Genomic DNA, 27,850 nt, shown 5'->3' on the forward strand with positions numbered 1-27,850 from the left:
TTTACTGATTCCATATATTCTTTAAAAAAAAAATCCATTGTCTTGCCTTTCCCTTCTTCTTCCATTTCTCTATGTTCTTCTTCTTCTTCTTCTTCTTCCTCTGGGTTGGTCATCTGTTGTTTCCTTGTTTTCTTTTTACTCTCTTCTTTCTTGTTCTCTTTATTTTCTATGTTTTCTTCCTGTTGTTGTGTTGCAGCTGTCATTCTCAGCTGTGGAGATCGACTCCTCAGCTGGTTCCCCCCTCCCGTCAGTGTTTTTTTTTCATGCGCGGTTGCGCACTTTTACTCGGCTCCGCGAGCCATTTTTGTAGTCCCGAGCTCGGGACTTCAACTGACCTTAGGGAGCGGGCTTCTCTCTCTGCGGCGGGCCTCCTCGGCCTTCACCTTCTTCTTCCGTCGTTCTTTCTTCTTCTCTTCTTCCCGTTGCTTTCGACTTTTCTTTCTTCGCTGCCATTTTCTTCCCACCTTTATTTTCACTTTGTTTTAATTTTTATGTTTGTGCCTTTGTGTTTTGTGTATTTTTTTAAAACTTTTCCAGAGAGGGCTGAAGTTCCCCGACCGGCCACTACTCCATCACGTGACTCCCCTTTCACATTAGTCAATTGAAGAGCAAATTCATCTTCAACAGTAAATATTAAATATTGCATTGGGTTATTACACCAACTGACCTGAATCGCTTTCAGTCCATGAGAAATAATTCCGAACTATGGAGCTTCAGGAAAATTGGTCATTGATTTTTCTCCAAAAGACACAGTTGCCATTCTGACAATCTCCCAGCCTCACTGATTTTTCTCCTCAGGAGTGAAATACAATGGTTAGGATGGGGAATGTCCTTGGTCAGTATGTATAAGGCTTGTTTCCAGCCAAACCCAATGAGCTGTGGGTGTCATCAGAAAGAAGGCGCGCACACAAAAGAAAACGTATCTTTACAGAACGGCTGAGTCTAATTCCCTTACAGATTCACAGATCCAATCCTGTAATGTCAGATGAAGGATTAACCAGAACTCCTGGTAACAGATGCAAAGGGCAACTCACAACACAAGTGATCAGACGCAGCCTCATCTCTGCTGCTGATGGTGTGGGGTTTGCAATCTTCAGACTTGAATATGTGTTAATCATTGGGTGTATTGGCAGCTGCAGATTGCCCAGGTGTGGAGATGAAAGCTGTCATCTGGGGAAATCAAAGGGAAATGTTGAAGGTTTATCTGTTACATTACACTGAGTACAGTGAGCCGGCTAACAGGTTATCTCCAACATTCATGAATCCTTGTAAAGAATACAAGTGCAGAGTAAAGGTCAATCCATTCACTCCAAGCAAGCACTGTTATGGGTTCATTCCTGAGCCTGATGGCTGCAGGGAAGAAGCTGCTCTTTAGCCTGTTGCTGCACGTGTCCAATGGGAAGAGAGAGATAAGAGTGTGTCCAGGTGTGATGGGTCCCTTTCCCAAGCAGGAGGTGTATGTAGATGGAGAGGAGGGAAGTTTGCGCAATATTATGTAGGGAGAAATAAATGAGATTAGTGTAGGATTGGTGAAAATTTAGTGCATGGTCAGCAGATATATGATGGGCCAAGTGTCCTTTTCTATTTTAAATAACTGTATTGTCATTCCCAAGGATATCCACAGTCTTTGCTGATATCAGTGTCTCGACTTGCTCTCATTGAAAGGTGTCTGTAATTGTTTTTTCTCCCCTAATGTTAGGATTGTTAATCTTTGACCATTGTCGGGCATTAAATTGTGCATCCACAGCATTAACTCCACGCCCAACAGATGCACAGATTAGTTGCTGGAAGAGGTTTAAAGCTTGTGAACTGTGTCTTGAGGTCAGATTACAGCGATCCAAACCTGGCCCAATCCATTGATGTGGCAAATCCCCTTCCCAGAAGGACTGTTAAATAGATAGAAGGAGCTAAGGAAAATGGGAAATCCAAGACTTCACAAATAAACACAGTTATAGTCTGTTTCCATAGATGAGGTCACATAAAGCTAATCAAGGTCACCACAAGTCATAACAGTAAAAGCACAAGCATTATTGGCATTCATAGCTCGAGGAACAGCACATTAGAGCAGGGATGTAATGCGGAGACTCGATAGGACGCTGGTGAGATCTCACTTTTTTGGGTGCCTTAATTGAGAAAAGACGTGCTGGCATTGGAGAGGGTACAGAGAAGGTTTACAAGAATGATACCAGTATTGAAAGGGTTAGCATATGAGGAACAATTGCCGAATCTTGGCCTGTACTTGTTGGAGTACAGAAGGATGAGGGGGCCATATAGAGACATTTCGAATGCTGAAAGGCCTGGGCAGAGTAGATGAGGCAAGGTTGTTTCTCATGGTAGGGGAGTCTAGGACAAGAGGGCACAACTTCAGGATAAAAGGGTGTCAATTTAAAACAGAGGTGGAAAAGTTTCTTAAGCCAGAGGGTCATGAGTCTATGGAACTTGTTGCCATGGGCAGCTGTGGAAGTAGGTCATCGGGTTTATTTAAGGCAGAGATTGATGGGTATTTGATTAGTCAGGGCATCAAGGGTTACAGAGAGAAGGCTGGGGAGTGGGAGGATAGATCAGCTCATGATAGAATGGTGAGGCAGACTCGATGGGCCTCCTTCTGCTCAAATATCATGTGATTATTCTGAGTGTGTTTTTGATTCCGAATGGGTATCAAGAATTGGTTTATACACAAGAAAGGTGGTGAGAATTTTTCTCCAAAGTTTAATTCTGCCCTTTTATGGTTTATATTAGATTTGTAATTATCAGCAGATCCAGCCTTGGACTGCAAATCCTGGTGAGATTCCAACAAAATCTCAGCTAAAATTGCTCAGAAATTCAGCTCATCTCAGGTCACACCAAGTGCACTGTGGCATTGAATTAGACGCTGCATCCCATCCAGAGACAAGAGTGCTTTTCCTGTTTCCTGGGGCATTTGCGCTATTCAGAGGGTGAATCTCTCAGCAATATTGGCTGTAATTAAAAAGCAAGTTACCATTGATCTGGAAAGGAAAGTGGAAAATAATGAAAATAACCAATGGCTCAGGCAGCAGCTGTTGGAGAGAGGAACAGGGTTAATGCTTCTTGCCCTGAAATGTTCATTCCACTTTTCTTTCCACGGTTGTTGTGCAGAGTTCGACTCTCACATGGAGTTGACAAGGATCAGGTATGAGTGAGTCAAAGGATTCATATGGCCAAGTGCTAATTCTTGTTGTTTTCCCCTTCAGGAAGATCTACTTAAGGATAGATTGCAAACGTTAGCTACAGAAGTTGCTCCTCTCTACAAACAGCTTGCTCCCCAAGCCTTCAGTAATCAGGTAAATTGAAGACTTTGCCCCATTTTACTGCCACCAAGTCTGGCTGGAAAAATAATGCTTATTATTTGAAGCTGCTTTTCCTCATGTATTCAGTTCCAAATCCCTGGGTTTTAATGATCAGATTGCACATGATGTGCATGGCAGGAAGGTGGAAATCGATATTTGTAGTGTTGCCAACCCCTCCCAGTTTACCTGCCACGACCAGTTGCTCTGCCAAGGGGTGGAGGGGCACTGGAAATGCATCAACCTGTCTGAGTGAATGCTGCAATGGCTCAGAGTGAGACGACGGTGAAAAGGTGTCTGTTCTGTTCCATGTACGGGGCACCATGAGGGAGCGATTTAAGGAGCTATCAGAGGGTTTTAACATTGTGCCAAACCAAAAGGCCCAAAGTCGTGTGGCCCCTGTACAGGATCAGAACCAGGTCCAGCGAGGTCATCAATGCTCCATAACCCCACCAAGCAGACACTGGCTGCCTTGAGCAGCTCTTCCACCACAAAGTCTTGTCTAAATTGATGACAAGGTTTCCAGTGTACCCAGTACAATTCTCCAGGTAACCCAGCCTTTACACTGATAATTATTTTCAAAAGGTTTACTTCCTGAAAAATAAATTGGGGATTATGATAGACAACTTCAAGCTGAACACAAAGATCATTTCAGATTTGCTGTATCGTGTAGGAAACATTAAATTAACTTTGATTGAATTTAGCCTGTTTAATCGCATAATGATGCTAACACATTGCATTAGTTAATCTGACCTAAAAATGTTTTGCTGCCGATTTTTGTTTGTACTCAGCATCTGATGCCTCTTGTGTCAGTGTCCAACAATAGTTGGCCAGCGTCGATGGATTCCAGTTACCATGATACCACATTTCCATGGTCGCAATGTCCCGGTGAAACCTTTTCCTATGCTCGTCACTGACGGCACCGAGATCAAGAGGGACGACGTCCAAGTGTGAATGCAGGAAATGAATTTTCAACGACATATTTCACCTCATGGATTTGTATGTTTGAAGCAGTCTTAAAATATGACAGGAATTCACTAAAATAGGTTGTATCTAAAAAAAGATACAATTTTCCATGGAAAATGTAAAGGTGATTTTTGTGATCAACAGCCCCAAATTCTTAAACTGCACCCACAAGAGTTCAGGAAGCAAATCTTTGTTGCTGGCATTTTCTGCATTTTCTAGGGGTTGTTTTGGCCCTTTATCTTCTGGATTTAGTTGATGTTTTATAACCTTCGTTGTCTGGTGTTATCGCTGTAAACATTAGATGGATGGTCACTGATCTGAAACAAACTGTGCTTCTCTCCACAGATGCAGACTAACTTGCTGAGCTTTCCAGAAGCTTCCATTTTTATCTTAATGGAATGTTTTATCTATTTAGTGATCTCTTGTGAGACCTGAGTGCAAAATAACTGCTGTGTCTACCCATGTAGGAGCAGAATTCAAATTATAATTTCAATGCAATTTGTTGCCATCTTGTTCATTTAATGGAGGGGTGGCCAACCTTTCAATTTTTAATTGAGACGTACAGCACGGTAACACGGTGTAGGTTAATTGGGCGGCACAGACTCGTGGGCCAAAATGGCCTGTTACCGTGCAGTAGGCCTCAATTAAAAATTAAAAGGTTATGCCTCTGAGACAGATCATCATGTTAGCAAAGATAATTTATATTTTTAAACTCAATAGTTTTCCTGTAATTCCAAGTGGAGGAAATCTTTATTTAAGAATCAGGTAACAATGATAAATTATATTCGTTAATGTCCAATTGTTCTGGGAATAAATCCTAGAATAAGGAACAGCTCACCAATGATGTTGGAAACATTAATGAAATTTTGATGTAAAAAGGGAACTAACTGTTGTGTAATTCTCTGTTGTTACAGATTACCAATGAACAATTAGCTCCTGACTGCAGACTGGGGAAGAAAGAAGGGAAACCGTTTTCGGGAGTGACTGCATGCATGGACTTCTGTGCACATGCCCACAAGGACCAGCACAACATGTATAATGGTTGCACTGTGGTATGTAAACCAACTCACTGAAACAGAGTGACGCTGAGATTGTAGTCAAAACACAGGAATGCTGGAGGAACTCAGTCAGTTTTTCAGCGTCCACAGATATTATTACTGATGTTTCGGGCCTGCACCCTTCTTCAAGGTAAGCATCGGTAAAATAGCTTTACCTCCGTGGACACTGCAAGGCCGGCTGAGTTCCTCCAGCATTTCCGTGTATTTACTCTACTGAAATCAGTAGTTTGTCCCTCAGGCAGAATTTTGAAACTCTTATTTTGAAATAGATGCTTAAATCTCTAACACGGTCTAAAATGTTTATCCGCTTTTGTTCTGCTTCAGCCTCTCAGTAATCAGTGCATGGACATCAAGGAAGCTGCAGATATTGGAAATCTTGACACATATTCTGGTGAAGATTTCCAAACCATCACTTCTCTCTCCCCACAGATGCTGCCAAGTCTCTGCAGTGTTTTCTGTTGGTGATGCTGTGGTTAAGGGTCTTGGATCCCTGTTTAAACACAACAGAGACTGGTGGGATGAAAGTTGTTCCTGGGCGTTTTGGCATGAATTGTGGAGTTTCACCCCGATATCTGCAGGATGGCTTCTCTTTAAACAAACAGTGACTAGAATTATACCAAAGGACACAAGGCAGTCAGGGCAAACAAGGATGGATATCTGCACGTTTGCTGGGACCTGCAATATTTGCCACAACTCCCAGATCAGTAAGGTTAAAATAAATCTTAAAAACCCTGCCTGTCATGTACCCAAAAGTGCTGGAGAAATTCAGCAAGTTACGCAGCACCCATAAAAAGCAAATGACTGCTGACTGCGGTTTACTTCAAACTGAGTTTGTCCAGCACTGTTGAGTGCAGGACAGACAGGGTTTTTAAAAAATGTCTTGATCTGGGAGTTGTGGGATTTTTATTGCTGGTCCCAACTAAACCCAAAGAAAGTGGTGAAAGAAAGTGCTTTAAAAACAGCAACCAGCAAAAAATAAATCATGGAAAATAATTGGGTAAAAAATAAGGAAGTTTAAAATTGATGCCTCTCACTGTTATTGTCCATTCATGCAGCATGCCATCTCAAGCAACTGGAAAACTTGTTTATCCGGCATCTACCAATCCCCATAGGGCCATAGGGGTTTCACTGTAACTTTGCAGGCACTCTCACTGTGCACGTCATTCAAGCACCCTTGTCATTATTTCTATTGAAACTTCCTGATGTTTACAAGGGTGAATGACAAACAATGAACTATCGTGAGTTTCTGTGGTTCAATCCCATGTGAAGAGCCAAGAGGCTGAGGGAACTCTACAAGGGGCTGTGTTCCAGTAGAGATGAGCTGACCCTCATCTTTCAAGGTTGCTGATACAATACAGACTGATCATTTGCAATCCTGCTGACAATTGGCTGATATGTTGTATCTTGAACATCCAAGGCAGTTGCCAATTATTGTGGTACCACCCAGGTAGAACATACAACATTACAGTGCAGTGCAGGCCCATCCTTCTGCCCTCAAGATTCAATTTATTGTCATGTAATAAAAACAGAGTTGTCGTACATGAATTTGCATTTGTCTGCCATAAGGCAGACAGATTCTCCATTAGCAGGAAGTGCCTTGAGGCACCTCTTATGTCAGAGAAAGAAGCAAAAGGGAGTTTCTCTCCCTCCCCCCCCCCCCCCCACCCCGAGTCACAAAGTGTCCGTGAATTCACTTCCAGCACTTCTGGAGCCCCTGCAGCTGCACAGGGTCCAGTCCAAACCTCCAACATGATCAGGCAATCTTCAGTGCCCTCGCATCCTGGGGTACCCCTTCCACCAGTCTCCATCGGTCCCTTTGTCTGCCGTTTCCAGTAGCCCATGCATGACCTGTTGTGAGTCCCTTCACCGCCATCTCCAGCAGCCCACGACCTGGTGAGAGTCCCTTGACCGCCGTCTCCAGCAGCCCACGGCCTGGTGAGAGTCCCACGACCACCGTCTCCAACAGCCCATGGCCTGGTGAGAGTACCTCAACTGCCGTCTCCAGTAGTCCACGGCCTGGTGAGAGTCCCTTGACCGCCGTCTCCAGCAGCCCACGGCCTGGTGAGAGTCCCTCGACCACCGTCTCCAACAGCCCACAGCCTGGTGAGAGTCCCTTGTCCACCATCTCCAGCAGCCCACGGCCTGGTGAGAATCCCTCGACCACCTTCTCCAGGAGCTCATGGCCTGGTGAGAATCCCTTGTCCACCGTCTTCAGCAGCCCACGGCCTGTGTGTTCTTCAGCATCAGAGTCCCTTGCTCATCCGCTATCCTTGATGTTGTGCTAACCCATAAAGAAAATGTCAATGACCATGAAAAGGAACATTGAAAGTAACGTGTAAGTAGAAGAGCCTTGCATTGTATGTGGATCAAATTATTGAAATATTACTTCCGGGGTGAAATGGTGTCATTTTGTGGCCAACAATTTCACTGGTGTTGTTCCTGATACCACACCGCCACATGTTGGTAGTTGGTGGTACTGCAATGGTCGATTCTCCTTAAGACCAGTGATTCTCAACCATTTTTTCCACACACATACCACCCAAAGTAAACCCTTTCTAACGTCAGAGCGCCTCTGGTATAGGATGGGATTACTTAAGGTGAGTGGGTAAAAAAGGATGAGAACCACTACCATAAGACATAGGGGCAGAAACAGGCTATTCATCCCATTGAGTCTGCCCTTCCATTCAATTATGAGCTGAACCATTTTCCCACTCGACCCCACTGCCCGGCCTTCTCCCTGTAACCTTTGATTCCCTGGCAAATCAAGAACTGATCAACCTCTGCCTTAAATACACCCAATGACCTGAGCTCCACAACCGCCCATGGCAACTAATTCCACAGATTAACCTCCCTCCAGCTGAAGAAATACCACTGCATCTGTTCTAAGTGGACGCCCTTCAATCCTGAAGTTGTGCCCTCTTGTCCTTGACTTTCCCACTGTGGGAAACAACCTCTCTACATCTGCTCACTCCACACCTTGCAAAATGTTCAAAATGTTTCACTGAGATCCCCCATTCTCCTAAATTTCAATGAGTCCAGGCCAAACAGCTGTCAAACACCTCCCATTCTTGGAATCATCCTTCTGAACCTCCTCTCCATCTTCAGCACATCCTTTCTTAAACTGTTCATAACTGTCCAAATGAATTAATTTCCCTTTGAGGAGAAGAAATAAAATCAGAATTTTATTGGACTCTTAATTATCAAAGCAACGACCTTTGCTTCTGACCTTATTATGTAGGGGTCAGGTGTCAGTCATGGATCTGTAATAACATGGTCCACCAAGAAGCTAAAGTTCTCAGTCGGAAATGTCGACTTGGTGTTGCTTTCCACAGATGCTGCGTGAGCTGCTGAGTTTCCACCAGTGCTTCCCTTGTGGCTGCACAGAGGCAATTCACTTCGGGGATGTCGCCATATATGATGGTGTTTGTATCTTAAAAAGGCCACCCCAAAACCAGTACAAAATCCAAACCTTAACAGTGAAGTCTCAACACTCCCCTGTGGGGTCCATCCGCCCAGTCTGACTCCCAATGGCCCTGCACGGGCTCTAAACGGCATGTTAAAGGACCGGCAGTGGTTTATTTTAAAATATGCTCATAAAATTTAAATCTTCACTGGGTGATTTGCTTTTTAAGATATTGCGACAGCATCTCTCCATGGGTCAGCAGTAAGTGCCAGACTTGGGGTCATCTTGTACAGCGAGTATATCTCAAAACCTACATTGTAAATGAAAATTCTGGGGTCGTCTTATACGAGTTGTCTTATGCGCCAACATATATGGCTTTACAATTAAGGTTTTGTGAATGGAATACAGTTGTAGAACATCAAAAAGAAAACTGCAGATGCTGGACATTTGAAATAAAACCAGAAAATGCTGAAAATAGCAGCAACTGTGGAGAGTGGATCAAAGAGGTGATTGAAGGACAGGTTTCCAAGTTTCAGAGTTCAGATGTCACAGCTAGTCATTTTACTTATTTACAAAGATTGTAATTAAACTGCAAAGACTAATTCATTTGGCAAATTAATTTAAAGTTGATTAAATTAATTTGGAATAAAGTTTGAACCTGTGTTTCACCCTCCATCAAAAGACCCTTCCGCCAAAGCGAGTCACCTTTCCATCAGGCTACTGTGACTCTCTGGTCTAACGTCCAACTGCTGTGATCTATTAGCACAGTAATAATAGGCAGGGGAGGCTGGTGGTGAAGGGGAGACAGTTGAAACTAATAGTGAAGATGTTGACAAGGATAGGCAGCATTGAAACTCTGGAGGAGTAAGACAGGTAATATGTTGGGCTGTGTCCTGGCAGGTTTGCACGCTCACAAAGGAAGACAACCGGCAGATTGGAACCACCCCAGAGGACGAGCAGCTACATGTACTTCCACTTTACAAGGTGTCCACGACAGATGAACATGGCAGCGAGGAGAATCAGAAGGAGAAGATCAAGGTGGGGGCAATCGAGGTTCTGACAGCCTTTCCCAGGGAGGTGAGGATGCTCCCCGAGCCCGTCAAATCAGCACGCCAGAAAAAGCTGGAAGCCAAGAGGGCAGCAGAGAAGCAGAGAAACCAGGAGAAAAAGCTGCTGGCAGGAAAACTAAAGCAGGAAGCAGAAAATCTGAAGTGCAGCACTCCAAAAAGCAAAGGTAGCCATGTTTTATACATCAAATTAGAAGCTGCACATTCAAGTGTTTCACAGGTGACATCCTTATGCCTGAGGGCAGGCTTCCATCGTCTTACTTTCTAGAAAAGCTTGTTCTTATATTGAAATGAGGCCACTCGGCCCATTGGCATGGTTCCCAGCGAAGCATTTGCGTCAGTCATTCTCCTAACCTTATTTCCCTGCACCCCTGCAAACCCCTCACACATCCTCGTCAACGTTCAAGGTTCATTTTATTGTCATGTAATAACCTACGTGATATAGTTAAACTTCTGCCTGTTCTAAGGCAAACAAAATCGCCATAATCATCACCCACGCCCCTAACAATAAGGAGAAAGAGAAGCACGAGTCCCTTCAGAGTCACCAAGTGTCCATGGATTCGTCTCCAGTTCTCCTGCAGCCTCTGTAGCTGCCCACACTCCTGTTCGATCTATCGGCCACCCGAGCTCCAGATCCAAACATCTGACACGATCAGGAAGCTATCAGCGCCCGAGGCCCCTTCGGAAACCCTTCTTGCCCTCAGCACCCTCGCAAATCCTGGCTCCAATTCCCTTGTTCCCGTGAGCCAGTCTCCTCAACCCATGAGGATTTCCCAACCGCAGGCCGCCCACAGCCTATGTGGGTCCATCAACCACTGAGCCCCTCGCTAGTTCTTTGTCATGGTCACCATCCTGTAAATAATGCTGAGAAACTTCTGTGACTCTCTGGTCTAACGTCCATCTTCTCTGCTCTCTTTCAAAAGTCTCCTGCAATAATGGGACAACTATCCAACTTCTCTTCTCCATTCGATTTTATCACAAAGGCCAACATTTGCCTTCCTCATTACCTGCAAGAAGACAAAAGGATGAAAACGGAGGGAGAATGGAGAGTCTGGGCACTCTCCAACCAGGCAGCATTAACATCGACTTCTCCAATTCCTGTAGCCCACTCCACATTCTTCCCCATCCCTGTGCCCTTTCCTCCAGCTCTCCACCCCCTTCCCTGTCCATTTACAGAGTTGGACCCCCCTCCCCCTGTTTGCTGCTGTGCTCACCCGCCCTTATCCACCTATGACCTCCTGCCTGTGGGACTGTGCCCCTCCCCCCACCATTTTGTTCAGACGCCTTCCCACATTTTGCTCAGACTTTGACAAAGGGCTCAAGCCCGAAACGTTGGTTCTGCATCTGTATCTTTGCTGTGTAAAGTCCACAATTTCGCCAGCTGAGTTTCTCCAGCGTTGTGTTTTTACTGGTAACTTCCTGAATTTTAAGTGTACAGGCACCAAATCCCTCTGAACCGTGGCCTTGTATGAACTCTCAGCTTCGTTAAAGAGAGATTCAAACAACTAAATAAATCATTGGCTTTTTATCATTGAAGTCGTCAGGAAAGGAAATCCGTCATCTCTCCCTGTCTTGGCCTCGGGCCAGCCTGTATTCCTTCACTCGCCCGAACCCATGGACCACCAGAGGGGAGGGGAGTTGCTGGTGTCGTCGAGACCGTTCTCCACACCATCCGGTGATGGCAAAAAATGCAAAAATGCAGGCAAGGCAGCTGGCACATTATGTATTCAAGTCAAGTTCATTTACACGTACCACCCATTGAAACAGCATTTCTCCAGACCACACACACACACACAGTCCACACACTCACACACATACAGTACACACACATACAGTGTACACACTCACACGCACACATAGTACACACACTGTACACATACATAGTGTACACACACTCACACACAGTACACACACATACAGTACACACATATACAGTGTACACACACACAGTACACACATACAGCACACATACAATGTACACACTCACATGCACATATAGTACACACACTGTACACATACATACAGTGTACACACACTCACACACAGCACACACACATACAGTACACACACATACAGTGTACACACACACAGCACACATACAATGTACACACATTCACACGCACATATAGTACACACACTGTACACATACATACAGTGTACACACACTCACACACAGTACACACACATACAGTACACACACATACAGTGTATATACACACACACACACACACACACATACAGAGTAAAATCCCTGTTATCCAACATTCAAGCATCTGGAAAAAAATTGAGGAAAATAAATAGATAAAAAATGAATGTTTAAAATTGACGCCTCCTAGTGGTCAGTTCATTAATCCATGCAACATGCAGACTCAAGCAACTGGAAAATACACTGACCCGACATCTGCCAATCCCCCATTAGTGCTAGATACTGTTTATAAAGATTTAGGGATGATTTACTCAGTTACAGTTGACTGATCATCAGTCTCCCAGCCTGTGGGAAGAAGGCAGCCCTGGTTTTGATGGCAGTGGGGAGCAGCCTCATCAGTGGTGAAAGCAAATTTGGTGAAATGTCAGGAACTCCACTTCGTGGAGCCTGGAAAAATCTTTCCAATTCTTTTCTGTGTCCATCGATAAATAGCTTTCTTGCACATGTGATCCCCAGCCCCACTGAAACACATGAACATTTAAACAGTCCCAACCTGGAACACTGACACTCCACTTCTCTCTGCGGATGCTCCCTGACCTGCTCAGTCCCTCTGGCTCCTCAATGTTCCAGCATCTACAGGTCTTTAAATATTTTAAATTGTAAATTTTTGTTATTTACAGCAATGTAGAAGCTGACTCCGGCCATTTAAACCCATGCCACCCAAATTACCTACAACTCCCATACATTTTGGAGGGTGAGAGGAAACTGGAACCCCCCCCCAGAAGAAACTCATACAGGCATAGGGGAAACATAAAACTTCTTACAGATTTGAACCAGGGTCAGGCTAACCACACTTTAACGCTACTTGTGGTTCCTTGACAGTTAAGAAGTCCCCATTCTTTATATTAACATTAACTAGTAATCAAAGTTAAATGTTTCATCACTTTTCAAATAAAAGTTATTCAAACCTTTGCAAAGACTCAGCTAAAGAATAATGGATATCTCTAGTTACTGACCTGACGTGAGTCCCAATTAATTTTGGTGACTTGATCTGGTTTTCCAGCCTTTGAATTCCCCCATCTTTATGATTCTATTTCATAGGGCACATTGGAGGAGTCCCACCCAGTTTAGGGTGCATGATAATTTCACTGCTAACATTGGACAAGGTTGAGAAACCCAGACTGCAGATACGGCAACAGGAGTGGGAGCCGCTAAATCTGTGAGGAATCCAGGCAGCATCTGTGGACAGACAGAGAGTTAATGCTTCAGGTTAAAGGCCCTTTTGTCAGAACATTAGTTGGGTATAAGCATCGATTTATGAAAGGCATGATATCCAGAAGATTTTGTTCAGAGGAGTTTCATAAATCAGGATGGCTGGGTCAAATACAGTGTAAGTTCTTCAGTAATCTATGTCCCCATGCAGAGGGAGTAGCGTGCCATATGTTAGGGAAACAAATCTTTCCAAATCAAAGACATATAAACCAGAGTTAATGGCATCATGAAAAAACGAAAGGTTTGTGAATAAAGGAAATGATTGATCGTTGCTGTCTGACTTGTCTTGTTTCCACAGATGTCAGCCTTGCAAGTGCTGTGCCCCAACATCACCTCACACCTTCTATCAAAATAGAACCCCAGGATCACTACAACTCCTACAAACACAGCGGCAACTCCGTGGTGGAGAGTTACACGGTGCTTGGTAACTGTAGACCCTCCAACGCTTATAGTCTGGGCAATACCTATCCTTTCCATTCTTACTATGCAAGGCCAACCCCACCAACTATAAACAATTTTCACCCCCGCTATTCGTTTTCCTATGGATATTATGGTTATCCAAGCAACCAGTTATTCCCTGCATCATTCCTTAATTATGGCAGCAATGAGACAAGGTCAGGGAGTTTCTCAGGCTTTGAGAAGAAGCCAGATGTTCAAGAGCTGTGTGCTAACTTCAGCCTTGCCCTCAGAAGTAACAGGATTGACTGCTCCGATCAGGCTGCAGAGATGGTACCGATGCAGAACCATCAGGTGATGTTTCAAGGGAGAACGGGTTTGGTTTCTCAAAGCTCGCTCCCCACTCAGTCCCAGAAAGCTTGTCCAGGGCCTGACGAGGTCAAAAGAGCTTCACAGAATGTGAACAGCATCAATCGGTTTATCAAGCAGGAACCAGAAGAGCCTGTTCTCTGCTCCCAATCCTGTCACGGGGTGTCTATGAACATCCACGCAGTGAGCAATACCTTTCCAGCTGTGCAAATGTCACCTAGTCTCAGCCATCAAGGAAAGACCTGGGATGTGTTTAAGGCAAATGGCAGCTTGATGTCAACGGGCACATCTGGGCACGAGAAGTCTTGGGGCCTGTTTGACCCCACTGATAACACAAATGTCCCAGAGAGATGGACCTCAATAACATCCAGCAGGAATGCAACTGGGTTACCTGTGTCAAGCATGCAAGAAAAGCCTTGGAATTTACACACTGATGCCAGGAGCATGTCACCATTAAAAAATGGGTCCCTTTGGGATTCGTTGAAAGCAGGTGAATCCAACGTACCCTCTTCCATGTCATCTCGTATTAACCTGCAAGACAAGTTGTGGGAGCCAGTGAAAATACAGAACAACCTGTCCATGATATCGGGCTCCGGCCTGCAAGATAAAACGTGGGATCTGTACAAAAGGAACAGTAATAAGTCCCCGGTTTCCAACCTCAGTCTGCGGGAGAAAGTGTGGGCTGAGAATGGAACAGTGTTCTCGAGTGCAAGCATGGAAGGGGAGCAGTGGGATCTCCACAACGTGGGTGAGAGCAAGTCGGTCTTACATAGTTCAGGGATACAGGAGCAACTCTGGGACCCTTATTGTATGAATGACAACATTGATGACTTGCCTCCCGAAAACGTGAAGGAGGAGGAAGAGGAGGTGTGGTCTGACAGCGAACACAATTTTTTGGATGGGAACATTGGTGGGGTTGCCGTGGCACCAGCCCACGGTTCTATTCTGATCGAATGCGCCAGAAGAGAACTCCACGCCACCACCCCGTTGAAAAAACCGAATCGGTGTCACCCCACACGGATATCCCTTGTGTTCTACCAGCATAAGAACCTGAACGAGCCAAACCATGGCTTGGCCCTCTGGGAAGCGAAGGTAAAAATCCTTGCAGAGAGGGCAAAGCAAAGACAGGAAGAAGCAGCAAGGTTAGGTTTGCCTCTTGTCAGCTCCAAGCTTCTCGGGAAGAAACGCAAGTGGGGCAGTGCCCCAACGGCAGACATTGAACACGGAAAGAAAGACTTTTTCCCCACACGTCATGCCCTGACCATTACCACAAACACTGTTATCACTGTGTCTTCATACGCCTATACCCAAGTAACAGGACCCTACAATCGCTGGATTTGAGATACTTACAACTTTGTGGCCATCTTACCTCACTACGGCAGCTGTTCCTGTTGCTGGACGCGGTGCTTTTCTCTGTTAATATACTGTAGAGGGAGAATTTCACTCAAGTGCAAATCATCTCGAAAGCTGCACTCTGAGCAAAGAATTTTAATTGAAAAATTTCCTGGTTTTAGTAATCTAATTTATATATCTACATGTTTTTGAACTTATAGCTACCCGTCAGTACTGAAGGGTAAAAGAAAACTTTCTATGTCAAATTAGAAAAATAGTATTTATTGTACACCTTTTGTTGTATTTGTTGTTCAGAAAAATAATCATTTGTTAGAGAAGCATTTTCTTCTTCAGGGCCAAGTTCATTCTGACAGATATCAACATCGCAGCCTGTTGAATTCCACATCGAGGATCTGAAACAAATCTAAAAGGAAAGTGGTGCTTTTTAAAAAAAAACGTTTACAGCACAGACTTCATTTTTAGTCTCAACAGTAAAAAAAACACAACTCTTAGCTCAGTGTTTTGAATTTCTAAAACTAATTCCGCTGCCTGTCTGTTGGTGCTCTAAACCTTGTTAGCCTGATGTTTCTGATGGAAACGTCAAGCACATGCACTTAAATGTAAAAGTTTCCCATTGTGCCGTTCAGAGGTGGATTATAATGGCAATTAACATCTTGGTGCTCCTCCAGTTCATTGCCTTTCTCTTGTTTCATTAAAGACATCGACAGTGTGTCTGCTGTACTCCAGGACAAGCTTAACCTGATAGAGCTGAGGTTCTTTTATGATCTAATCATGTACTAAGCTTTTTAGATTTGTAATTACAGTAAAACCTGTGTGTTAGCAGTTTTCTGGTTATTAAGGATAGACTTTTCAGGCAACTTTCATTTTATACCGAAATACATTCGACACCTGAACCTATTATCAGATGCATTTCTGTGTAGATTGTCACACAACCTGATATTTCATGAGCTTCAGATGTTTTGGGGGGGTTAATAACCAAATCAGGATTTTACTGTAATGACAATACACCAGCAGTCTGGCAATTAGACTTGTTAGTACAATAATTGTCATGCCATTGAAACTGCACTCAGGTGCCTCCTTCAGAGTGCGAGGACTTGCGTGACAGTTTTCATGTGTCCTTTTATTCAGTTTTTCATTTTTACGCATTGGTATAAAAAAGACAGCAGGCTGCGTATTTTGCCTGCATTCTATATCCTCCAATTTTAAACTGTAAATATATTAAAAGAAAACATTTTAAAGCACTTTCACCTTGATTTTAAAATGACAACTTGAAGTAGTTTATTTAACAGATAATTATTGAGAGAACTACTGTAAATAGCAGCAGAATTTTTTAGCAAAATATTCTCAATGTTCCTGCATCCCATTCTTTAACCCCACCCCCACAACCATGTTTAAATATGAAGAAATAATCACCTTGTTAGTGTTGAATTTTACTCATGTATTTACACTGATAAAGCTCAAAAATTATTTGAGGGTTACTTTTGGAAATGATTATAATATTTGTTTGTGATCAGATGCCATAAATGAATGAGCCTTCATCTTAAAGTAGTAGTTATTCTGCCACATTGAAGCATGCACATGCTATAAACTCTGATGTATAAATCAGAGTTTATAGCTTTTCAAACAGAGGAATGTCAGTTGGCCTTCACCCAATCTGCTGCTTTTTAAATATCACAGTGGCAGAAATAAACTTCTCACTCAGACGTAAAATGATCTCACCTTGAAATAATAGATATTTACCCAGATTCACATTTTAAAGTGCATGTTTTGTTTAATCTTCTGAGTTTTTAACATGGAGTATTGAATTAGCTGCATGAAAATGGATTTTTGTACAAATGCTTCGTACTTTGACCAAAATTTCCTCCACTGAGCTCATTTGCAGCTTTGAGGATGTGGCTGTACAGGTTAAAAATGGCATTATCAAACTTTGTTTCATTCCCACAGCAGTGAATCCATGCGTCTGGTCTCATGTTTCATAGACAACAGAAAGGACTGAGATCATTTTTTCCCCAAAAAGGGTATGGTCAATGTGTACATGGTTATGAAAGTAAATTTTGTTTTGAAAAAAAATTGTACTTACAGTAAAATCCCCATTACCTGGAATTCAAGCAACTGACCAAAAAAAACCACAGAAAATAAATAAAGTTTAAAATTTGCGCCCCCTAGTGGTTAGTTCATCAATCCATGAAACCAGAAAATTTCACTTATTCGATATCTACCAATCCCCGTAGGTGCCGGATATGGGGGATTTACTGTATAAGCTGCCTGGAAGGAAATATTATAGGTAGTTAATGGTCAGGTCAAACTTAATGGGCCAAAGGCCCTTTACCCATGCTGCATCTCTCCACATGTTATGTCCTCTGACCTCAACAAAAGGAATTGTAAATATTGTCATTTTATTTGGTCTGATTTTTTAGCAAATTCATGTGCCTTTATTGAGTATTTTACACCTAAAGATCCAAAATCAGTACAAGCTTTTGTCATCTCTTCACAAGCAAAAGGCCAGTGTACAGTGCCTTTTGGACATCAAGGTCCCCAATCCAACAATATGAACAAATATTTGCAGTTGAAGCTGCCAGTTAAAAATGCATGACAGTGCAGGCATAGTTAAATTAGACGAACTGACCTCAGATTTCTGAAGAGGTTATATATATTCATCTGATTTGTACTCCTAAATGCATTCATCTTTAGACTATTAAAATTGGGGAAAAAATTGAAGTTTTCAGGGAATAACAGTGGTAAAAGATCAATTAAAATAACGCAGTCATAATCTGGGACATTGAACAATTGCACTGTCAACTACAAAAGATTAAATACTCCTCTGATTTTAGCAACTAATTCCATCCCCAAAATATTCCCCTTTTAGTTCTGATTCAGATGCACGCACACAACATGGTGACTTCAAGCAGGAGTGCTTCGGCAAGGCACAATGTATTTGTCTTGCTAACTCTCCTCCAGTCCCACAGATACAAGGCTCCTCCCCTACACAATCTTTTCTGTGATCCTTTGCCGATAATCCCCAGAGATACAAAGTTGACCTCATTCTTGATATTCATAATCGCATAAATTTTAAAAAGACTCCTGGCTGTAAGAGGAAAAGATGAGACTCAAAGTGCTAAATCAGCTGGCATTGCTATCCTGCAGCACTATTTCAATTCAGTAAAAAATCCCCGTTCTCCAGAATTCAGGGAACCAGCCCAAAAAAATACATTGCGTAAAATAAATGTGTAAAAAACAAGAATGTTTAAAATTGGCGCCACCCAGTGGTCACTTCACCAATCCACATAATCTCAAGCAACTGGAAAATACACTCATCCAGCATCTACCAATTTCCCCATAGGTGCTGGATACCGGGGGTTTTAATGTATTAAAATTGACCATTTCCTTCATCCCTAACACACTCTCAGGCCGATGCATAAAAAGGTTCTTTACCAGATTGCATTTCCCTTATTACTAAAAATAAGGCTCTCTTGAGCATCAAGCAATTTTAATTCCTGAAACTAAACCTCAGGAATCATTTCTGTACATGCAAATAACAAACACTAAAAGGTGCTACATTAAATGACTAAATGTGAATACCAGCAATTTGTACTCACTGTAACAGCCTGGCATCACTTGAATTACATGCAGGGTAACTTTTATCACTGTTTCATGACCTAATGTGGCTGAAGGACACCGCATGCTACTTGCTGGTTACATTTTGAGCAGTATTTGTTTCCACATCTCAAAAGAGCTAAGTCATTGTCCCGGTCTAAATCTGAAAGCCACTAATTTAGGTTCCATCCAAATACAACATTAGTTGTTGCACTAAACAAAACTATTGGCTGCTCATTTAGATCCACTGTACTGTGAAAATTAAACTCGTCAAGAAAAAAAAGGCTCAATTTTCCATCAGTGAATAGCATTGCAACATAATAGGAGTAAAACTAAACAGCTTGTTTGCAGCTTTTAAATCAATGGTCAAAATTAGACTTTTTGATTGTGAACACAATTTTTGGGAATCTTAAAATATATACCAAATGTTATAAACTGAACAGAATTAACCAAGATAAAATTACCTACCTGGTCGATAACATCTTTTTAAGGGGAATATTTGTTCAGAAAATGCTTTAGTAAACTTTGTACATAAATACACTTCAATTCATCTTTACACCATCTAAACACTGTATTACAGTGGCACTTTTTCACTAAGTAATGAGATACATTTTACAGACACACTTTCACGAAGGAAGTAAAGATCACATCTCTAAACCCCCATCTTTTCTCAGCCCAAAAACTACAAGAATGATTTGGATTCAAATATCTGTCAAGTTCTCTAAAAGTCAATTCAGTAAAAGATTCCAAAACTTCAGATCTGTGCACACAAGCTTTTGATGATGGTAGATTACTGGCACGAGTGTTAAAAATTCACTAGCCTTTCACTGATTGGATAAATGTGGCATTCATCTCAAGTCTTGGTGCAACTCATGGACCTCAGCCAAATCTGGAAACATCTTGAATGTTGTCACTAGACATTGCAAGGTAGCTCGGCACATTCAGACACAAACGTGCACAAAACCTATTGCAAAGTTCTCAGAGTTGCAATCATTCATAATGTGATCTGCTGAAAGGTGCTATAACATTCTTCAGTATTGTGCTGGAGCTTCATCTAAGTTGCAGTGTTCCGTGTGATGTTCACGCAGAGATTAGAAATTTGGGTTCCCAGTAGATTTTCTTTCCTTTCAATGTGACCACTTTGTATCTCATTGGGAGGAAGAATAAACCTCACATATTTACATCACATCATCTCTTAGACATTTACATTACAGTCTCAGTTTACTTTATTAGCAAGTTTTATTGCACACCTTTTATAGAGATGGATCTATAGAATGTATGTAAATTCATCCACGTGGACATTTGTAGCGCACACAATTACATACATAGGATTAAATATTAACACTTTGTTAAATTTGCAGTTTCAAATATGACAGCTATGGGGAATGATGTTAAATATATGTCTTTTAGTGCACCCTTCGATTTAAGGCAGCTCAGATTCACAGGGTCTTTCTGGTTTTTTTCATTACAGAATGTTAGCTTTTGTTACCCTTCCTGCAGCAACATGTTTGCAAATGCTTGTGTTTAAATGTGGGCATAAATTTATGCTTTATCCATGTGGCTTTATTTTGTATATCAGTATTTGTAAATATGAAGTATGTTTTAAACTTCTTCCAAATTGCTTTTTTATATTTTCTTTTGTTTTTATTTGAGGTGCTATTCAATTTGTCCAGTCAGGTGATCCTGCCCTTTTTTTTAAATAAATGCTTGTGTTTTGGTTGTAAAGACATTTGGATTCTGTTTGGTGACTTCCTCATGCTAAGATCCAGAAAATGTGTTTTTGTTCCTGACATTCCTTCAGAGATTTATAGCATTAGGGCAATCTTGTAACGCAAATAAGCATGGCTTTCATAAACCTGAATTCAAAGACAAAATTTTAAAATACCATGGTTTCTTTACTTTGATGAATAAATAGTCTAACCCTTTATGGCAAGATCTTTTTCCTTCAAAAGGAGAAGGATTACGGGCAAATGTGTAGTCTCTGATAGGTAGATAGATTCAGAAAAAGTAGAATATTAATTCTGTGGTACTCCCATAGAAAGCAAATTTAAAAATTCACGGGTAAAATATTCCATCATGATTACATAAGAGGCACTCTTACATTTTACCAGAGCATTTATAATATTCAGACTCCGTCAGAGCAAATTTCTTGCATGGTATGACAAAATAGTTTGGGAGAAGGGTCTGTTTCCTACTTGTTCAAATGAAGACTTTTCTCCTCCCATTGTTATGTTACGTAACATTGAGGCAAATGTTTTAGAAGAGCGGAAACGTCCCAACACGCACACTCGAGAGGTTGCTGCATTTTCAGTTTTGTTTGTTTCAGTTCCAGTGACCATTCAACATTGTGATGCGTGGATTTAAAGTGGAAGTACTGTGAAAGGCAAGGCATTCTGAGAGAAAAAGCAGTATTAAATACTACAAGAAAGTATGCTAGGGTGTTTCTGACCAGAAAGAACTTTGCAAAGGTGAGATCACATGTACACGACGGGCACAAATCAGCATTTAAAGAAACAGCCCATCAGTCTCCAAGCCCTTTCCAAGCATAGTTTGAACACATGCTGGGATTTATAGCGTTAAATGCAAGCAGTGCAGGATAACCTCTTCCGGGCCAGTTTCACAAAACTTCTCTTTTTTCAGCCCAATTCAGGCTTCAGTTCCACTGCAACTTTCCGTGAAGCATAAATCCCTTCGTAATGCTAATGTTGTAAAATGAACACATCCGTGTTGCTCCTTTCGCTGTTTTCAGATTTATACACGTGCAGTTGTTATTTCTTAGAATGCTGCATTTCTAATCATGTTATTTTACCAAATGCACGTAATGGAGGAAGCATTTTTTTATCCGTTGGGGGAAAAATGTGTAAGCAAGTCACACTACGTCAGAGGTTACCGTCTACTATAATGTTACAACAAGGAACTGGTGTATATACTTGGTTTTTTTTTTGGCAAGGTGAGGGAGGGAATACTGCATATTCCCAAAGGGTTGCCTGTAGTCAAAGACCGCTCTTGATTCAAACCTTTCTGTTGTTCACAAAGCTATGAATCATGTGCCTGTTGGATGAACATTATAAGGTTGGCTGGGCAGTGGAAGACTGTTGTACACTTTGTATAATCACTGTAAATAGAAATTTTCTTTAGTGATTGGGCTAATATATCTTTCACGCCTACTGGCAGGGTAGAAAACATGATCAATAATCTGTGACCATTATTTTCATTCGATAGTTAATAACAATTGGTAAGGGATTTCACATTCCATTTGTTAAAATTCAGTACTAAAATATAACTATACTAAACTTTAATGTTATGAGAATGAATATGAAATTGTTTATGTAAACAGGATATTTGCCCAATGCCTTTTTTTAGTCAATGTATATCGTTTTTAAAGAGCGTCTTCCATTTATCATTTGAGTTGAGAGATTAGATTAGGTATTCAAATGTCTAAAATATTTAACCACCAAAATGAGACAAAGAACCATAGAACATTACAATACAAAAAACAGGTTCTTCAGCCCTTCTAGTGCTGAACTATCATTCTGCCAAGCCCCATTGACCTAAACATTAAAGATATGAATTGAAAAAGATGGATCCAGCCAGTTTTGTGGAGAGTGAGAGCTGAATAGTTTTCTGTCACCAGAGCATAGAACTGTACAGCAGTGTGACATGCCCTTCAGCCCATTTATATGTGCTAAATATCAAATCAAACTAACCAATTGATGAAAAATCCAATTGCATGGGGTTAATGATTATATTAGGGGAATCCATTGGGAATTATTGAAGGGGGGACAAACACATTTAGCCAGCATGTCTAATGAGTGTCAACAGAGGTTCAGAAACTTACTCTACTCCTCCTCTTGCTACCAAAGTTCATTTTGTGTCCTGCCAGGTTGTTTGACTCCAAGCCTCTTCACAACTCTGGGGTTTGCTTCCTATAACCAAAATTCAGCTCTTTGTTCTCATTTTTGTTTCTGCCAGCTGTATCCATTTAGTTACCACATATGCAGTGGTAAAGTTTGTTTCATGGACAGTCGAGCTAGACATCTCATGCACAGTACAGCAAGTAAGACACGATGCAAAGTGCAGTTACAGATAGTGATCCATGAGCAACATCGTTTACCTTAAGGAGTCTGTTAACGACAGGAAAGAAACTCCCCCTGAATCTGGTGCTGGGTGATCTCACACTTAACAGCAAATTAAATCTTTATAATCACTAACAAAAAAAAACACATTCACAGAGAGGCGACCTGTCTTCTACTTGTATTTCAGAGTAGGGAGTTGTGATTGCCAGCCTGAACACATCAGCGTCATTTTACATGGATGGGACATAGTTCATTGATAGGAAGGAACCTGTAACGATTTTAGTCCTGCAACAAATATCACTCTTAAAACAAAAGCCAAGTAATAGCCAAGGTTTTGGAATAATCCTGAACTTGGGTTTGATCAACTTGAATTGATAGTCTTTCCCCGTCGTGTGTCAGATTTGGAAGCATTTTAGCAGTTTGTCATAACTTGGGCACTACCTACATTTCATGAAGGTCTGATTTTTTAAAAAAAATTCATACCAATTAAATGGAAGACAACTCTTTAAAACATAACAACAAATTGTTTATATTGAGTTTACCTGCAGTTAGCTGTAAAAAAAATTAAAACTTCAAAATGCTGCAGTTTGGCTTTATCTAACAACTACTGGCTGTAAATCTTGCAAAATCTAAATCACTTTGATATGCTTCGATTAAAAATGAACAATTAAAAGGTGCAAACACATTTGGTTTTAATTGAATTTTTGTTTTAAATTTGGTTTGTGTTTTAAAAAAATCATAAACTGTTCCAATTTTAAACAGCTGTCTAAGAATCACAGAATATAGTGTGGCCGAATTGAATTTTCTTTCCAGTCTGACATCAGGGATATTTTTAACAGCGATGAAACCATCTCTGTTCATTTTTTAGCATCCATCTTTCAGGGATTGTATTTTGGGTTTTGATTAGCTCTGTCCATGTTGTAAATGCAACAACTAAGCTGGTTTAGTTGCTTTAGTTAACAAATAAAACAGGAAAAAAAAACTTTGTAAATTAAATCAAAGCTGTAGTGGTTTAATGTTCTAAAAGCCTATTGTCTTTTTTTTAAAAATTGTTTTCTAATGTATTTAAGAAATTGGGGGTGAGAAGAAGAAAACAATATAGGAAAATATTGTTCCAATCTTGTGTTCATTTTGACTTTTTTTTAAAAAAGCAATTGTTATACATTCTATGTAACAAGTTTATCCGACACAAGATGTTAACTTGTAACCCATACTTGAAACTGTTTTCTTTGTTAAAAAGACATCGGTATCCGCAACTTGAAATAAAGTTTGCAGCTCGATGGATGACAAGTAGAATAAAAATCCAGATGGAGTAGGATAATGTGTACTTTACTGCAGTAAATGTTTCGCTGAAAGTTTATTTTGAGTTGATTTGGTTTTTTAAAAAAAAATTTATTTTCCTCAAAGGTCTGATTCAGCAGTCCATCCATTGTATCATTAGGGCACTGATTAAAGACCGTGATTAATTTTGATTTTATTGCATTGTATTGTACACAAAAAGGTGGTTTGCAAAAACTTCCTTGTAAATGTATTCTTCCTGATCATTTTGAAATATTGTGGGTGTTTTAATAAATTTTATATTTATTTTTTGCACTCAAATCAATGGCTCTTGTTCGCATTTGTGACACAAATTTGTATTTCAATATTATGACAAGGACACAACTATATCAAACTTGAAATTACGATGCTACCAGATGTAGATTGTTTCTAAAGTGTGATGTTTAAGGTTTATGTACTTTTTTTGTAAAGATAATTTAACATGTTTTTAAAATTAATTCTTTCATGAAGGTGTTCTTGTATCTCTCGCTCCCACCCCCCCCCCCCCCCCCCATCCCCAAGACCTGGAGAAATCTTCAGAAATTATCCTTCTCTGATAAATTGAATAATTACATAATATACCTGAACAGCTTTTCATTGGATCTATGACTTGTGTTTATGTTATAAAACAGGATGTTTCCTGTATCAAAAACAATAAAATCTCCAAACCACCCAACCCAAGCCACCTTTGTCACTGTTGCAATTGTCTGCACCAATTTTAAGTGACCTGGAGAAAGATTTGTAAAATGGTGCATTTGTGACTGTGTCGGGTGTGTAAAGGTGTGGACGTGTCGTTTATGTAGAAAGGATAAAGATTCAGATCAAGTTTGATACAAGTCCTAATTTGTTAAGTAGTTTGTAACAAATCTCACCCATTTTCAAAATGTCTCTCCCTCGCACTTGGAAAACAGAAAGACAAGTTGGCCAAACCAATCCCTCAGCCATCCACTAGAAATGAAAGGTTTAGAGAAAAGTATCTGAAATTAAAGACATGATCACCAATTTGTGTGCATTGGAACTGCCTCATTAGCCTTTGAAATCTTCCATTACATATTATACCATTTCATACTCAATGTGGATGTTACTGGCAAGAGCCTTGAAAAGGTGGTGATGAGCCATCATTTTGAACCTCTGCCTCAGGTAGTGAATTTGGGATGGAGTTTAGTGCAGCAATGTCAGGAATTTAGATGCAGCTACAATGAAAGATCAGCAATACGTTTCCAAGCTATGCCACACAACTTGAAGATAACTTGCAGCATCTCCATTTTCTGTTACCTTGTTCTTCTTCCAAAGTGGTAGTGTTTGGGAGCCATGGCCAAAGAAATTGCGGCTGGTGTGACAGTGCATCAAGCAGGTGTGATGTGGAAAGGACAGACTGCTTCACGCAACATGGCATCATGTTTCTGGAGTGCTGCAGAGGAGAAAGTCCTCTCATATTTTGTAGATGTCTCACAAGCTTTGGGGAGGCAGGGACTCAGCCTCATTTATGTCCTGGATGTGAGAGCTGTCCAGACCTTGCTGATTAGGTATCAACTGCTGGATTAACTGACAAACTGGTGGCGCTGTTACCACAGCAATGCTGTTACAGTGCCAGTGACTGGGGTTCAAATCCCATGCTGTCTGTGAGGAGTTTGTATATGGGTTTCCTCTTGGCGCTGCAGTTTTCTCCCAATGTTCAAAAAACCCATACTAGGATTGTAGGTTAATTGGGCGGTACAAGGTCAAGGGCTGAAAGGGCCTGTTACCAGGTTGCATGTTTACATTTTAAAAAATTAATTGAAATAAAAAATAGAACTGCATATGGAATCTAAGGTTGTTCACCTTTTGTTCACCTCCAACCTTCTAATGGGAGCAAGATGAGGCAGCTAACATTTGGATTGAGGCAGTTTTCTTGAAGAACCTCTGCAAGTGTCATTGTGTTAAACACCCTTCAACATCCACGAGCTTCTTCCCTGCAAGGTATGACCTCAGCCTTTGGACTACTTTATCTTGACTTCCATTTCACTGGGGCTCCTTGATGTCACACTTAATCATTAATTTCTCCACTTCTGAAATTCAGCAATTCCACCCATTTTGGAACAGGTCTCTGAAAAGATGGGAGCCAAGTGGCCTGGCATGGTCCACACTGGGCATCATGTGTGGGCTGTTACTAAGTGCTGACCAGCAACACCATTAATGACACCTATTATTTTGCTGAGGATATCTTCCTCATTATTAGGTTAGTGCCAGTGTTGTAACTGTGCCAGTGTTGTAACTGTGCCAGAGCAGAGTGGCTGCAAACCCTCCTCTCATGTTAACCCAATGCCCTTAGCCCTTCTGTGAACCCATGTGGTGTGAATGGAATGATCAAAAGATGGTCTTTTGTAATCGTGGAGACCTCACCAGGAGGTAGAAGTGATTTACTTGTCTGGCTGAGAGCAGCAGCATTTATATTTTGTGTAGGTTGATAGGATGAATCAACAAGGCTTATGGGATACTGGGCTTCATTAATATAGGGATTGAGTTCAAGAGTCAAAAAGCCATGTTACACCTCCTCAAATCTCTGGCGAGTCCACATTTTGGAGTATCGTGTTCAGTTCTGGTCACCTCATTACAAGAAGGATGTGGAAGCTGTGGAGAGGGTGCAGAGATTTACCAGGATGTTACCTGGTCTGGAAAATAAGCCTTATGAGACAAGGTTAGCAGAACTGCGACTTTTCTTTTTGGAGCATCAAAGGATGGGAAGAGAAATAATAGAGGTCTACAAGATTATGAGAGGCCTAGATAGAGTGGACAGCCAGCACCTGTTTCCAAGGGCAAGAACACCAGAGGACATAGCAAAGTTTAGGGGAGACATCAGGGATAGGTTTTTAAAAAAAAAAAGACAGACGTGGGTGCCTGGAATGTGTTGTAGGGGATGGTATGGAGACTGAAACATTAGGGCCATTTAAGAGACTCTTAGGCTCATGGATGGAAGAAAAATATAGTTATAGAGCAGGGAAGGTTTAGTACCTTTTTTTGTTTACAAAAAAGAAAAAACATTGAGGGCTAAAAGGCCTGCATGTTCAGAGATGGAGTAAACCAACACATTTCTAATTTGCAAAGGGAAAGCTATCTCTGCTTTTCTTGAAATAAACAATCTAGATGTCTGAAACTTGAAAGTTGGGGACAATGAAGTTTGGCTCTACATTGGTCTTCTACCAAGAATTCAGCCTGCAGCCCAAGCTTTAGGTAAATCTACGTAAAGACTAATAAAAAGGTAAATAAATTGCACCACTTTAAACAAGTGCAAGATGCCTCATTGAGCAGGGCCCTCAAATGATGGAGAATCTTTTACCGGAACAAAAAAGATGAAGTGCTTGAAGGAAGTGTTAAGGTGTGCCTCTTCCTGCAGCTGCATCACAGAGTCAAAATGCTGATAGTAAATGTGAGCATAGACCCTGAACATCCACTTCAGAATGGTCTTGGCCACAGACATGAAGTTTTTAGGAAAGGTTACCCCTGAAATTAATAAACACTACAATAAATCAAAAATACTAAAAGAGATTA

At 41.3% G+C, this 27,850-nt stretch overlaps 1 protein-coding gene and 2 long non-coding RNA genes across 9 annotated transcripts in view; 1 reads left to right on the forward strand and 2 right to left on the reverse strand.

Annotated features, from left to right (window-relative positions):
* LOC138754183 (uncharacterized) lies at window positions 1–14,742 on the reverse strand. Its single transcript, XR_011351596.1, has 3 exons — window positions 14,374–14,742; window positions 12,962–13,184; window positions 1–1,170 (listed from the first exon to the last, which is right to left on the reverse strand). It is a non-coding gene; the product is annotated as an uncharacterized lncRNA (long non-coding RNA).
* The window catches only part of LOC138754179 (methylcytosine dioxygenase TET3-like), a 204,041-nt gene extending 183,387 nt beyond the window's left edge, over window positions 1–20,654 (forward strand). For all 7 annotated transcript variants that reach the window (XM_069918063.1, XM_069918067.1, XM_069918064.1 and 4 more), the window contains 4 exons: window positions 3,213–3,302; window positions 5,186–5,323; window positions 9,633–9,966; window positions 13,516–20,654. In XM_069918063.1, coding sequence (XP_069774164.1) covers window positions 3,213–3,302; window positions 5,186–5,323; window positions 9,633–9,966; window positions 13,516–15,323 — 2,370 coding nt within the window. In that variant the 3' untranslated portion in view covers window positions 15,324–20,654. The remainder of the gene's footprint in view (window positions 1–3,212; window positions 3,303–5,185; window positions 5,324–9,632; window positions 9,967–13,515) is intronic.
* On the reverse strand, window positions 15,576–27,756 carry LOC138754184 (uncharacterized). The gene is made up of 2 exons (XR_011351597.1): window positions 27,639–27,756; window positions 15,576–15,738 (listed from the first exon to the last, which is right to left on the reverse strand). It is a non-coding gene; the product is annotated as an uncharacterized lncRNA (long non-coding RNA).
* Between the last annotated feature and the right edge of the window lie 94 nt (window positions 27,757–27,850).

The sequence above is a fragment of the Narcine bancroftii genome, chromosome 2 (assembly GCF_036971445.1).
Source record: "Narcine bancroftii isolate sNarBan1 chromosome 2, sNarBan1.hap1, whole genome shotgun sequence".
Lineage (NCBI taxonomy): Eukaryota > Metazoa > Chordata > Chondrichthyes > Torpediniformes > Narcinidae > Narcine > Narcine bancroftii.